This window comes from Heptranchias perlo, chromosome 17 (assembly GCF_035084215.1).
Source record: "Heptranchias perlo isolate sHepPer1 chromosome 17, sHepPer1.hap1, whole genome shotgun sequence".
Lineage (NCBI taxonomy): Eukaryota > Metazoa > Chordata > Chondrichthyes > Hexanchiformes > Hexanchidae > Heptranchias > Heptranchias perlo.
Genome location: NC_090341.1, coordinates 38,465,348 through 38,479,003, shown reverse-complemented (window position 1 = coordinate 38,479,003; position 13,656 = coordinate 38,465,348). Strand labels below are relative to the sequence as shown.

The following is a 13,656-nucleotide window of genomic DNA, read 5'->3' as shown; positions in this document are numbered from 1 at the left end:
AATATGCAAATTAAACAAGGCCAGAAATGTTGATCCACCTTGAGTGTTTTTAATTTTTTAATATAGAAAGGGTCTGTCTGGAAATTAATTTGTTCTAAAAATAGGTATGAGGTATAAATAGGAAAGAGGCATGAACAGCTCACATACAATAGAAGAACAGCTATTCATCACTGCTATTATCTTAAACATGCTCACTTGCTTCATAATCCATTTATATTGCTTTCAAGCGACTGCTGTGGGATTTGTATCATCATCTGTCAAACTTGTAGCAAGACATCTCATTTGCTGAATGACCACAGCCGTCACAAAATCTATAGTCTAAGAGCTGTGAAATGCAACTCAAGATTGACCTGATAAGCTGTCTCCTAATAAACAGGTTACCCAAATGTTTAGCTCCTTTTACAGAGGCTTGACTATGAAAGTAATATATCATTTAGATATCTACTTTATATTTGGTGTAAATATGCACAATATGTATGAGGAATCAAGTAGTAAACCAGTGTTAGATCTGAAATGAACTGTTTTCAGAACTGAGCACGTGTTTCACAGTGAACTGTCTTTTCAAAGTGTAATGAGTGTGTGATTGGTTCGGGGCTCCTGAGTTGAAACGACGCTTCTTTCCACCTGGTGATACTATGGGGGTGAAATTCAACTTCAACAGCACAAAATGCCAGAATGAAAAGGAAAATTGGGTGGTGTGTGTAATGGCGCCAATGCACTGCCTCTGGCTGACCACTCTGTCATTGCATCTCCTTCAATCTCCTTTTCCTCTTCAAAATCCTTGAATATGTTGTTGCCTCCCAGATTTGTGCTCATCTCTCCCACAACTCCCGGTTTGAATCTCTCCAATCCGGTTTCCACCCCTGCCACAGCACCGAAATGGCCCTCGCCGAAGTCACAAATGCCATCCTCTGTGACTGTGACCATGGAGAATTATCCCTCCTTATCCTCATCAACCTCTCTTCAGCCTTTGACACAGTTTCCCCCAATGTCTCTCCTTCGTTGTCCAGCTCGATGGGACTGCATGGTCTCATTGTTACCTATCCGATCGTAGATAAAGCATCTTTACAAATTGCTTCTCTTCCAACCCCTGCACTATCACCATTGGAGTCCTCCATGGATCCATCTTCTTCCTCATCTGGATATTGCCCCTCCTCAAAACCCATCTGTTTGACCAAGTTTTTGATCACCCCTCCTAATATCTGGTTTGGCAACCATTTTTTCTCCTTACACTTCTGTGAAGCACCTTGGGATGTTTCTCTACTTTGTGTGCAATAAAAATGAAAGTTATTGTTCAGAAGTCTGTTCAACTGCAGGAAGCACTGCAGCTAGGTCCAATCGTGCCTTCACCTGATAGCCACATGTTTTATTTATTTTTTTTATTCGTTCATGGGATGTGGGCGTCACTGGCGAGGCCGGCATTTATTGCCCATCCCGAATTGCCCTTGAGAAGGTGGTGGTGAGCCGCCTTCTTGAACCGCTGCAGTCCGTGTGGTGAAGGTTCTCCCACAGTGCTGTTCGGAAGGGAGTTCCAGGATTTTGACCCAGCGACGATGAAGGAATGACGATATATTTCCAAGTCAGGATGGTGTGTGACTTGGAGGGGAAAGTGCAGGTGGTATCGTTCTCATGTGCCTGCTGCTCTTGTCCTTCTAGGTGGTAGAGGTCGCGGGTTTGGGAGGTGCTGTCGAAGAAGCCTTGGCGAGTTGCTGCAGTGCATCCTGTGGATGGTACACACTGCAGCCACTGTGTGCCGGTGGTGAAGGGAGTGAATGTTTAGGGTGGTGGATGGGGTGCCAATCAAGCGGGCTGCTTTGTCCTGGATGGTGTCGAGCTTCTTGAGTGTTGTTGGAGCTGCACTCATCCAAGCAAGTGGAGAGTATTCCATCACACTCCTGACTTGTGCCTTGTAGATGGTGGAAAGGCTTTGGGGAGTCAGAAGGTGAGTTACTTGCCATAGAATACCCAGCCTCTGACCTGCTCTTGTAGCCACAGTATTTGTGTGGCTGGTCCATTTAAGTTTCTGGTCAATGGTGACCCCCAGGATGTTGATGGTGGGGGATTCGGCAATGGTAATGCCGTTGAATGTCAAGGGGAGGTGGTTAGACTCTCTCTTGTTGGAGATGGTCATTGCCTGGCACTTGTCTGGCGCGAATGTTACTTGCCACTTATGAGCCCAAGCCCGGACATTGTCCAGGTCTTGCTGCATGCGGGCTCAGACTGCTTCATTATCTGAGGGGTTGCGAATGGAACTGAACACTGTGCAATCATCAATGAACATCCCCATTTCTGACCTTATGATGGAGGGAAGGTCATTGATGAAGCAGCTGAAGATGGTTGGGCCTAGAACACTGCCCTGAGGAACTCCTGCAGCAATCCCCTGGGGCTGAGATGGTTGGCCTCCAGCAACCACTACCATCTTCCTTTGTGCTACGTATGACTCCAGCCACTGGAGAGTTTTCCCCCTGATTCCCATTGACTTCAATTTTACTAGGGCTCCTTGGTGCCACACTGTCAAATGCTGCCTTGATGTCAAGGGCAGTCACTCTGACCTCACCTCTGGAATTCAGCTCTTTTGTCCATGTTTGGACCAAGGCTGTAATGAGGTCTGGAGCCAAGTGGTCCTGGCGGAACCCAAACTGAGCATCGGTGAGCAGGTTATTGGTAAGTAAGTGCCGCTTGATAGCACTGTCGACGACACCTTCCATCACTTTGCTGATGATTGAGAGTAGACTGATAGGGCGGTAATTGGCCAGATTGGATTTGTCCTGCTTTTGTGGACAAGACATACCTGGGCAATTTTCGACATTGTCGGGTAGATGCCAGTGTTGTGGCTGTACTGGAACAGCTTGGCTAGAGGCGCAGCTAGTTCTGGAGCACAAGTCTTCAGCACTATAGCTGGGATGTTGTCGGGGCCCATAGCCTCTGTTGTATCCAGTGCACTCAGCCGTTTCTTGATATCACGTGGAGTGAATAGAGTTGGCTGAAGACTGGCTTCTGTGATGGTGGGGATATCTGGAGGAGACCGAGATGGATCATCCACTCGACACTTCTGGCTGAAGATGTTTGCAAACGCTTCCGCCTTGGCTTTTGCACTCACGTGCTGGACTCTGCCATCATTGAGGTTGGGGATGTTTGTAGAGCCTCCTCCTCCCCCCATTAGTTGTTTAATTGTCCACCACCATTCATGACTGGATGTGGCAGGACTGCAGAGCTTTGATCTGATCCGTTGGTTGTGGAATCGCTTAGTTCTGTCTATAGCATGTTGCTTCCGCTGTTTAGCATGCATGTAGTTCTGAGTTGGAGCTTCACCAGGTTGGCACCTCATTTTTAGGTACGCATGGTGCTGCTCCTGGCATGCTCCTCTTCACTCCTCATTGAACTAGGGTTGATCCCCTGGCTTGTTGGTAATTATCCAGCAGGGATAATTGGATCGTGATCAGGAGCAAGAACCTGGTTGGCTTTTTTGGTCCTCTTCCTTTCCTAGCCTGTGATCAAGGTTAATTTTCAGATCTGAACCACTGAGCTTTGCTGTCTGACTCAAAATGCTAACTCAGCGCAGATCAAAGATTGAAGCTGAAACATTTTAGTTGTGTACACCATGTGGTCTGCGATCAGGGAATCCACAGATTTATTAAATTCTTAGCCATGTGCTATTCCTATTTGAGTTTCCTTAATGTAGTACACTAGATAATTTTAAACCCTCCAATTTTCTCTCCATACCCTTCCTCTCTTGAACATGAAGTGTGTTTTCTGAGACCTGACAGCCCTCCAATACTTTGCCAGCGATTGAACCCAAGACCTTCCTGCTCTGTATGGATCAGTACTGCACCATGTGCGACATTATTGACTGCTCCATTGGAGGAGTAGATCGTAATTTTAGAGAGTGGCTGAAGTGAGCTGAAGCAGCCCTTCTATTGCTGTACGAAGTTCCATACTATTCTCCATTCCTGGTACCACCATAATAAGCGTTGCTTGACCATAATTCTCTAAGATGATGGTTTGCATATGTACGGAATTCATTGAATAGCAAAATCTGCAAAACAGCATCCATTATCATTGTAATTCAAAGTTGGCATTGGCAGTTGTTAAACAGATTACAAAGCTAATGCGATTTCCATGCTGGTTTCAAGCTGCCAGTATTTATACCTGGCAAGTAACTGCATCAAATCCATGGGTCTAAAGAAAGAACTTGCATTTATATAGCGCCTTTTATGACCTCAGGATGTTCCAAAGTGGTTTACAGCCAATTAAGTACTTTTGAAGTGTATGCGCTGTTGTAATGCAGGAAAGGTTGGATCTCAATGTCAGATTGACATATTAGAGTTGTTTATGCACTGTCAGATTCTGGTTTACTATCAATATAAAATTGGCAGTGTCATTGGAATTAGGATTGCCCTGAATCAGTTCAATGTAACTAGGGAATTCTCTGTACCAGTACTTAAAGTTGTTAGAAAAAATGATAGTGCTTAAATAAAATAATATTCATCCTGGACAGTGCTCATTGTTCAGTTTTAATTTTTAATTTTCAATTATTAATGTTCTATTAAAGGAAAGGAATGATGCAGCTCAGAATATTATAAAATATTTGAACAACGTTGCACAATTCTTGACACATGCCAGTTAAAACATTTATTTTTTTCCCCCTGTAGGTCAAAGAAGCTTGCATCCTTGGCTGAGTCACTACAGAGCATAAAAGTCACAAAGGGTGATTTGTGCTTGGAACTGGAGGAATTGGAGAAAGCAGCACTATTAGTTCAGGAGGAAGAAAACCAGATCAAACCAGGGGAGAGTATCCCCCAACCACACCAGTCAGAGAGTGAGACAGAGGAGGATAATGACTCTGAAGAATCGAGTAATACATCCTGTGATACAGGAGATTCTGATTCGTGTGAAGATGATTTGTCTAACTGTAGTAATTCTGAGGAAGCATGCAGAAAGGATTTGTGTCGTGGAACAGAGGCTGACTATTTAACTGAAATAAAAGTCAAGGAAGCTCTGATCAAATTGAACTGTGCTGAAGAAGCAGCACACATGGATGGCATAATATATCCAGATAAATGCACATTGGGGGAGACTTCCACTGCTAAATCACCCCCAAGAAGATTGATAGAAGAACTTGCAGATCAGTTGCAGTCAGTGGAGCTTTCAGAGCACTGTGAAAAATCTGCTGTAGAGAATTCTGGTGCTTCAGAGCACAAACCAACAAGTCTGACTCTTCAGAGCTTGGCACAGTACCAGCATTCACAGACGACCTCACAGCAGACTTTCTTAGAGGTGTCTCCTAAGAGGAATTGCCTGCTGCTCGTTGCAGGTCCTGATAATACAGAGGATTTTACGAACCTGGCATGAGTCCAGGTTGCGTGCTAGCAAAGAACAAACTGATGTACTTGCAAGCAGCTGATGCTGGATGATGTACTTGTTAAATCACTTCAGAAATGGCGAATTTGCAGTAAATGTTTTGGAATTTTGTTGGTACATTATCAGATTTATATGTACATATCCGTATTATTCCTGTTTTAAAAATAAAAGCTGTTAACTGAATTGCTGCCTCCACTAGTGCATTGTGTTGTGATGTTAAATCATCATGCAGTAAATTTAACTATTGTTACTCAACTTGTTGTACAGATTAGATTTGATTTGGATCACAACAATCTTAATTGAATCTAGCCGATGCATTCTTTATGGTTACCTTTTTCCTCAAACAAGTCCATTCATCAGACAGTATCAAATGGTAAGTTCATAGCAGCCCTATTATTGTCCTTGTATTAATGAGCTGTGCTATGGTGGGATTGAACATGGGTTTGAGACAATGGATTCCCCATGCTTTGAGATCCTCATCCCACATGGGATATTGCCTGTGAGCAGATTGTCCGCCTCTTTAGCTAAGGAATTGTGCATGGTATAAGAGAAGGGTGACTTAAAGGAAGGGAGAAATAATTTAAAAGTTGAGGGGTGGGAAAAGTGGCAAGTATAATCAACAATGTAATGTCAAGTTGCTCAGCAGGAGCTGAGCAGTGAATCCACTTGTTCTAATGGTGTCACTCATATTTGGATGTTGAAAAGGGTGCAGTGCTCATTAAAGTTGAAACCAGAGCAGACTAACCTGGAAAACACTCATTATTAAGGAAGAGGAGAGAGAGAGAGAGAGAGAGAGGCATCCCTCTGAATTCCACCAAAGTTTTTAATCATAGAAACTGCATCATGGAATGGAAATTTGTGTCTCAAACTGACAGTGAAATAAATGAGTTCACACAGTGAAACCTGTCAAATACCTAGCATGTATCGTAACCACCTAATGATTGTCCCAACTGAATATTAATGATTCAGACTTAAACTTGCATTAAGAAACAACCTCTCTGTAAAGATTGCCTGAAGTCTGTCCCCAATTACAGTTATTATAAAGATATTTCACTGGAGTTTACACAATGCATCTTGAATGAGAAGAGCTGTAAATTTTGAAATATTGGAATCCAGGTGTCATGCTTCTCTTTTTTTTGGTCTTCATGTCCCATCTCAATCACTTTTTTGCTTAGAGGCATGAAAATGTTGATCGGGAGCAACTGATATGCTGTGCCTTTATGAAATAATGATGACTGTTGCATGATATGTAAAAAGATGACTGAAACCTGAACTGTTACTGCTCCAGCACAGGTGCCCAGATCCCCCTCCCCCTTCCCCTGCCCTGGGGTAACACTGTAGAATTTTGTGAAACCTCTGATGGCCAGTGCAGACATGTGCAAACGCAGATTAAAGTTTGGGCAAAATCAGCTTTTTTTTTTTCATTCTCCGTGAAAGGTTGCCCCAAGGGGCTGGCAAACTCTCATTTAAAAAGAGAAAACGTGCAGTTTTGGCATCCTGCCACTAGGTGTCAGAATTGTTGTCTTTTATAAAGCACATCAGAGATATCGAGTGGCATTGAAACAATCCACTTTTCGTTGTGAGCTGCTCATTGAGTTGTTCCAACACTTTTTTGTAATTCATGCCCATACCCGACCACTGTCTCGAATAATCCATGTTCGTCCCCAATTGGTGGCTGACTCTATCTCCATTCAGTTTGTCAATCCATACCTCATGTGGAAAAGCCTGAAATGTTGAAACATATACAAAAATGGCAAAGGTTAGACTTTAATACTGCTGCTATTGTTGTTCACTCTACATGAGGTGCTTTAAAATATTTAGTTCACAAGAAGGAAGTTATAACAATATTCCTGGATTTACACAGCCAAAGTTGTTAATCTTGCATTTATAAGGTGTTAACTGTGGCACAGTTCGTAGCACTCTTGCCCCTGAGTCAGCAGGTTGTGGGTTCTAGCCCCACTCCAGAGATTTGAGTACAAAATCTAGGCTGACACTCCAGTGCAGTACTGAGGGAATGCTGCACTGATCGGAGGTGCTATCTTTTGGATCAGACATTAAAGCTGTGAAGCACTTTGGGACATCCTGAGGTTGTGAAAGGCACTATGAAATGCAAGCCTTTGTTTATGTCTATAAGTGACTGGACTCAAGTCATTTTGATGTGACTGAATGTTGTGTCTAACTCAAGGCTACAGCAAACAAACTGGGAAATACATGTCAAATAGATATATGTTCTCCATTGAGTAGGTCTTACTGCAGGATTCATTTGTCAGAAAGATAAGAAATAGAGTGCTCCAAACTATGTCTAGCTAGACGAGGTAGTTGTGCATGTTTGTGAGAGTTTATGTGTAGATGTGTTTTGGCTGTGCTCGTACCTAAATCAGTTTGGTTAAATCCGTGACTATTTCATTATCTCGTGGGTCTGACTTGTTTTGTGTGTATGTTTCTTGCACGGTTTACTTTGACCCTATTCAAAAACAATCTGTTTACCTGTTTAAATGAGTGATGGCTTCCTTTTTCGTTAGTTGTGATTGGAAATGTTATAATTAAATGTTAAACCAGCCCGATACACTTGCACAATGAATATTTGCTGTTCCATATCAGAAGAAATTTATACTCTCGTATTCGCCTCCTGTCCCCAATCCTGTTTACTCTGAGTTTGTGAAACCTAGTTTTGTGGTTAATCAGTAGGTAAACCTTGTGTAAATCCATCAAATTAATATCAGTAACAAACCAGTTTTCAAATGTGTTGTAGAACGGATTGATAGTGGTGAACACGCCTTTAACTGCACAGCTTTACTCAAGTCCATAATCCAAATATGATAGTGTCAACATACCCATTGTGGCATAAATTACACACAAAAATCATGTAAAGCTGCTGAATCATCATGATTCGACTGCAGTCTCCACCAAGGCCCATTTAAAGGCTCAGTGATCGGAGCAATGCTGAGCTTCTTCCAGTCTTAACACCTGGAGTGAACAAAATGTTGCAGGATTCAATGCATGATATAATGTACATTGATACCACCCTATACTTAACCACCAGTGAGTCTTGACCCTTTGTATCTGCACATTTTGTTTTGAGGTGTAGTTTTAGAGCAAACAGGAGAATTTAGTGTATGCACTGAGTCCACCCTGACTTTCTGAAATGAGGCAGTGTTTGTTATTGCAATTACACTGTCTTTCTTGAGTGGGAATGCATGTAAGCAGCACATATCTTAATACCCTGACTATATAGCTGTATTGCATTCTGGGAACTACAACATCAGAATCAGTCTGAACCTAATTTCAAACATATGGAACCACTGTGGTTTATTTCTGAATTGGCCAAGACCAGAATAGGTGAAAGCAGCAAAACATCAAGCTGATTCAGTTTCTGAATTGTGCATCCCAAAATTAATTGTGCCATGTCATCACATTGTATAAATGCATTCTGAGACAATCCACGCAGGTACCATTAAAGCTGAAACTTTCTCTGGGTGGGGGGGGTACTATTGATGCTATTGATGACGCAAAAATGCACCACCTGTTTGGCAGCACTGAATCACGCAGACGAGGTAGAACTCAAACTTTATCCCTGGTCTGTGCTGAGAGTTAGATGGTGATGGGAGCACTACAACAAGCATAAATAACCCTGGAAATAAGAAAAGAAAATGTTGGAAACACTCAGTAGCTCAGGCAGCATCTGGTAGGATTAACGATTCAGGTCGATGACTCGGGTCTGACGAAAGATCATCGACCAGAAATGTTAACTTTATCTTCATAATTTTGAAAACTTCTATTAAATCGCCCCTATGCTTCTCTGCTCCAGTGGAAATAGTCCCAGTATCTCAAGTCGCTCTTCACTATAGTTTCCAATCCCTGTCATCTATAGCTTTAATGTCCTTTCTATAATGGGGTGCCCAAAATTGCACACAGTACACTGACTTTGACCTAACCAACATTGCTGTATGACATCATGAGTCTTGTTAATTTTTTTAAAAGAATGCTGGGATCAGTGCCTCCTTTGATGACAATGCAGCGTAGGTGAAATTAATAGATGCAGCCTCTGTTTCTACTTAGATTGACTCCACAGCACAAACTTACTCATCATTCAGCACTAGCAGTTTAACTTGGGACACAGAATGGCTGGTGTGGGAAGAAGAAATATCATCATGGTATGGTAGGGAGATTTCTATTGAGGTTGGATCGCAGTGCTGTGGAGCAGTGGACTGAGCTTTGTCCTACATCCAACGTGCATTGCTTAATGTAGGAATGCTTGATACTGACACGAGGTAAAATAGCAAATTGTTCCTTTGATCAGTACTGACATCTCACATTCTAATGTACATGCAGAAAAGAACAAAATAGACTTAAGCAGAGGTTTCCAACTGAGCAGCTTCGGCCCTGCTGCTCTATAGCAACTCGTAGCAGAGCTTCAAGTCAGCAACCTTACTTATTTAGTTCATTTTTCACTTGCATCATCAGCCTGCCAAGAGACAGGTGACTTCTACCAACATCCACTTTGGACCTAAGAAAGAGAGATCAGAGTATTTTCTAAATGATAAGAAGCTATGAACTATGGAGGAGTGGAAAGATTTAGGTGTCCATGTACAGAAACCACTTTAAAAATTAGTGGACAGGTACAAAAATAATTTAAAAGGTTAATGGCTGTTAGCCATCTGGCATACAGCGTTCAGTTCTGGGCACCTCACCTCAGGAAGGATATATTGGCGTTGGAGGGGGTGCAGTGTTGATTCATCAGAATGATACTGGGGCTAAAAGGGTTAAATTATGAGGACAGGTTGCATAGATTAGGCTGGTATTCCCTTAAGTATAGAATATTAAGGGTGATCTAATTGAGGTGTTCAAGATGATTAAAGGATTTGATAGGGTAGAAAGAGATAAACTTTCCTCTGGTGAGGGAGTCCCCCTAAATGCCCCAGTTATACACCATGTAATGGTACAGTATTGGGTGCATTTCTGTGAGACTGCAATGTTGGCCACTTTGCTTGCTTGCTTGCTTGCTGGCACTGTGCTTCAATTGAACTTCAGATATGTAGATTTAAACTCATACATCTTGATACATTTGCTGGTCTATGACTGAAATTTCGAATGCTAAAAGAACACATCTTTTCTCCCATCAGTAATTTAAAGGCAGTACAGAGGGCAACTTTAAAATTTAAAACAAAAACAAAGTCCTATTCTTTTCACACCTGAAACGTTAACTCGTCTGTTCTCTCCACAGATGCTGCCTGACCTGTGTGTTTGACATTTTCGCCGGCATAGACTAGTTTTGCCAAATGGCCTGTTTCTGTGCTGTGGGCTCGATGTAATTCTGTTTTTGTTTCAGATTCCCAGAATCTGCAGTATTTTGTGAAAGCACTGGTTTCACACAGGCTGCAGTAATTCTGTGCTGATCTTTCACCACCAGTATGGAACTAACAGTTTCTGAGCTATCAGCGGTGCCATTCTACATATTTGGCACTTTTGCAATGCAGAGGAATGCGCTTCATTGACGCCAGAAGTGTATGGCTGGGACACAAATCACCATTGTTTGTCACCTTGAAAAATAGCTGCTTATAGTTTGGTCTAACTGCTGTACTATACACAAGTAAAATATGAATTAGCTTGCGAACTACAGTTGAAAGTGTGTTTCATTTGATGCCTCCCTAATAGTAAATGCAATGCATGAACAAGTGATTAATGCTTCAAAACAGCAATAATAATTTTAGCATTTAGTTTATGTATTTCATCTTATTTTATGCACAATAGATCTGGTCAGTTTTTACATTACTCACCAATACACACCTTTATTTTGTCTGACAAGCTTACACATACTGTATATTTTGTTAGGTGCAAGTTTTCTCATTCGTAGCCCAGTCTAAGTGGCGATCCCTATTTATAGCATAGGAAAAAACAATTCTGTTTTGGCTGCAACACTATATGCTGTATAATAGGGAGTGGGACTAATTGGATAGCTCTTTCAAAGAGCCGGCACAGGCACGATGGGCTGAATGACCTCCTTCTGTGCTGTATGATTCAATGAATAGGACATTGTTTTGGTGTTCAGCTGTGGTAAGTAGCACATTTCACTTCCATAATTTTATTGTACTATTGAATTTCTTTTAGTTACTATTTTGCAATTTTGTGCCAACCATAAAATTAGCAAACAAAAACCAATCAAGTGCTAATTCTCCATTATCCAATAATCCTGAATGATGCCATCAGGATTTCCTCTATCCTTTTTACTTATTTCAATACACCAATGTTGATTTTCAGTTATAATGGGAACTGTTTAATTCATTTTAATGTTGGAAGATTTAAATTTTTTGAGGAGGAATAATAATACCTGTTAAAAGCTTAGTTTAAATAAACTCGGGTCCTTCTAAATCTCACCATTCACTCCTACTTGTAGTGAGTCCAACTGTAGCAATCCTATTGAAAGGATGGTGTTCAGAAATGAGAATCGAAGAGGCCAGCTTCATATGAGGTGCTCTCCCTAAGCCATGTTTTTCAGCTTCAGTTTTAATTTGATGGTGATAATTTCACTCTGGAAATTCCAAAATTAGTGTTTGTATTCAAATAGAAAGCATGATTTTCATCAGAATTTGAACAATATGGTTATGACTGTCAAAATTTGTCAGCAGATGTTCATCATAGTTGTGATATTTCACTTATATTCTTTCATTCGATCATTATAATTCTACTCATGCAAATTCCAAAATACAGTACACTTCAAATATTGGAATAACCTGCAATGTCCCTATTTCTGATGGATATAAACCTACTTACATTCAGACTCGTGTATAACACAGGAATGAAAACAGTACAAAAGGCATAATAAAGAGGAAAGGTTTTGTCATTCTTCCAATTCTCACCATTTTTCCTTTGCTGAAGGCAATGACTTGTGCTGGGTGATGGCTTCACTGGTAGCAGTAACTCTCTTGCACCTCACCATAACAGCTCTCCTTCATGTGTGATGTGTGATACCCAATAGTTGGTGCTGGTGTCCATGGAAATCCTGTGGCCAAGCCGAGTCCTGTCCTTGTTTGCTCTCCATGCACGTGTAGCAGTCTCTGGAACGTGACCAGGAGCAAGAGCCCTGGCCAAATTCCTTGTTCCCTCCCTTGCCTGGCGATGCTAAGATCAATTGTGCCACAGCTTGGCTCTGACTGAAGTCAGCAAACTCAGCACAGATGGGATCGAACCTGGAACTTGTCTGATCTGTCAAGTGAACTGGCAGGGGAGGAAAAGTGATTGCACAAACTAACTGCTGTGTTGGAGTATATCAGGAGTACTTTTGTGAGACTTCTGTAAAATCAAGATAACATTTTTGTAACTAACTTGTGTATAGTTATAAAGAAGAACACAGCGAATCACTATTAGTACCAGTTTTTTAAAAAAAAGTCAAGAATTACAATTAATATTTATTTTGTTTAAATGTGGCTGAGATCATGGAGACTGACTCAATGAATTCAACAGTACAAAAGAGCTGAATTAATATGAATAAATACGGTCATTAATCCAGGGAGGTGCTTCATGTTAAATTTAGAATTGCAGCTCATCTGTTTTTAACTTGACAGGACAGTATGGTGCTGTATGAGAAATGCATTGAAGGTATTCTGTGAGAGACTTTGCATTTTCATTGAATGTAGTACTGTTTGGTTAATCTTTTATGAAAGCTCCCCCAGTGGTTCAGGAAGATTTTCCAGTAAATAGCTCAGCCATACAGACCAGGGATGACTCAGGAGCAATCCCCAGTCTGTGCTGTTAGTTGCTCTCAGACAGGTCAGCAGTAGGGGTGCTACAATTGGCCCGGCATCCCTCAGTTAGGAATGAGAAAATTGTCCTCAGTTTTTATTTCTGATTGTGATCAAGTGGCCCTGCTTGAAATGCACATTGAGTGAGGATAGACGGTGAGAACCCCATTGCTGAATAGCCCAGCAACACTCACATGAACAATGGCCATTTCATTGAGCTCCCAGAGGATGTCTGGTGTCCGGGGAACGGTACCCAAGGAAGAGAATAACAGCATTCGGTGGGGAGAAAATTAGCAGGGCAAAAAATAAATATATTCAAGGTCCGAGGTACTTTCCTCTTCGATGTTTGGCCAAATAACACTTTAAAGGAAGGGGGTCGAAGCTTTTGACCTCATGGGCTGCTGAACTGTGCATCATAGACTCTCGGGGAACTAAGTTCCCATTAATTTGTATACATCTCAAGTTGTTGATTCTAAGAGATCTTGGTGTTGTGATTTAGGATTTACCCACCAATGAGGCAACAATGCTAAAAACAGTCCTTCTCAAACCTCCAGGC

At 41.6% G+C, this 13,656-nt stretch overlaps 1 protein-coding gene across 2 annotated transcripts in view; it reads left to right on the top strand.

The window, feature by feature from the left end:
• shq1 (SHQ1, H/ACA ribonucleoprotein assembly factor) overlaps positions 1 to 5,544 on the top strand; it is a 130,121-nt gene extending 124,577 nt beyond the window's left edge. For both annotated transcript variants that reach the window (XM_067998907.1, XM_067998906.1), the window contains one exon: positions 4,653 to 5,544. In XM_067998907.1, the coding sequence (XP_067855008.1) occupies positions 4,653 to 5,352 (700 nt within the window). In that variant the 3' untranslated portion in view covers positions 5,353 to 5,544. The remainder of the gene's footprint in view (positions 1 to 4,652) is intronic.
• The last annotated feature ends 8,112 nt before the right edge of the window (positions 5,545 to 13,656 follow it).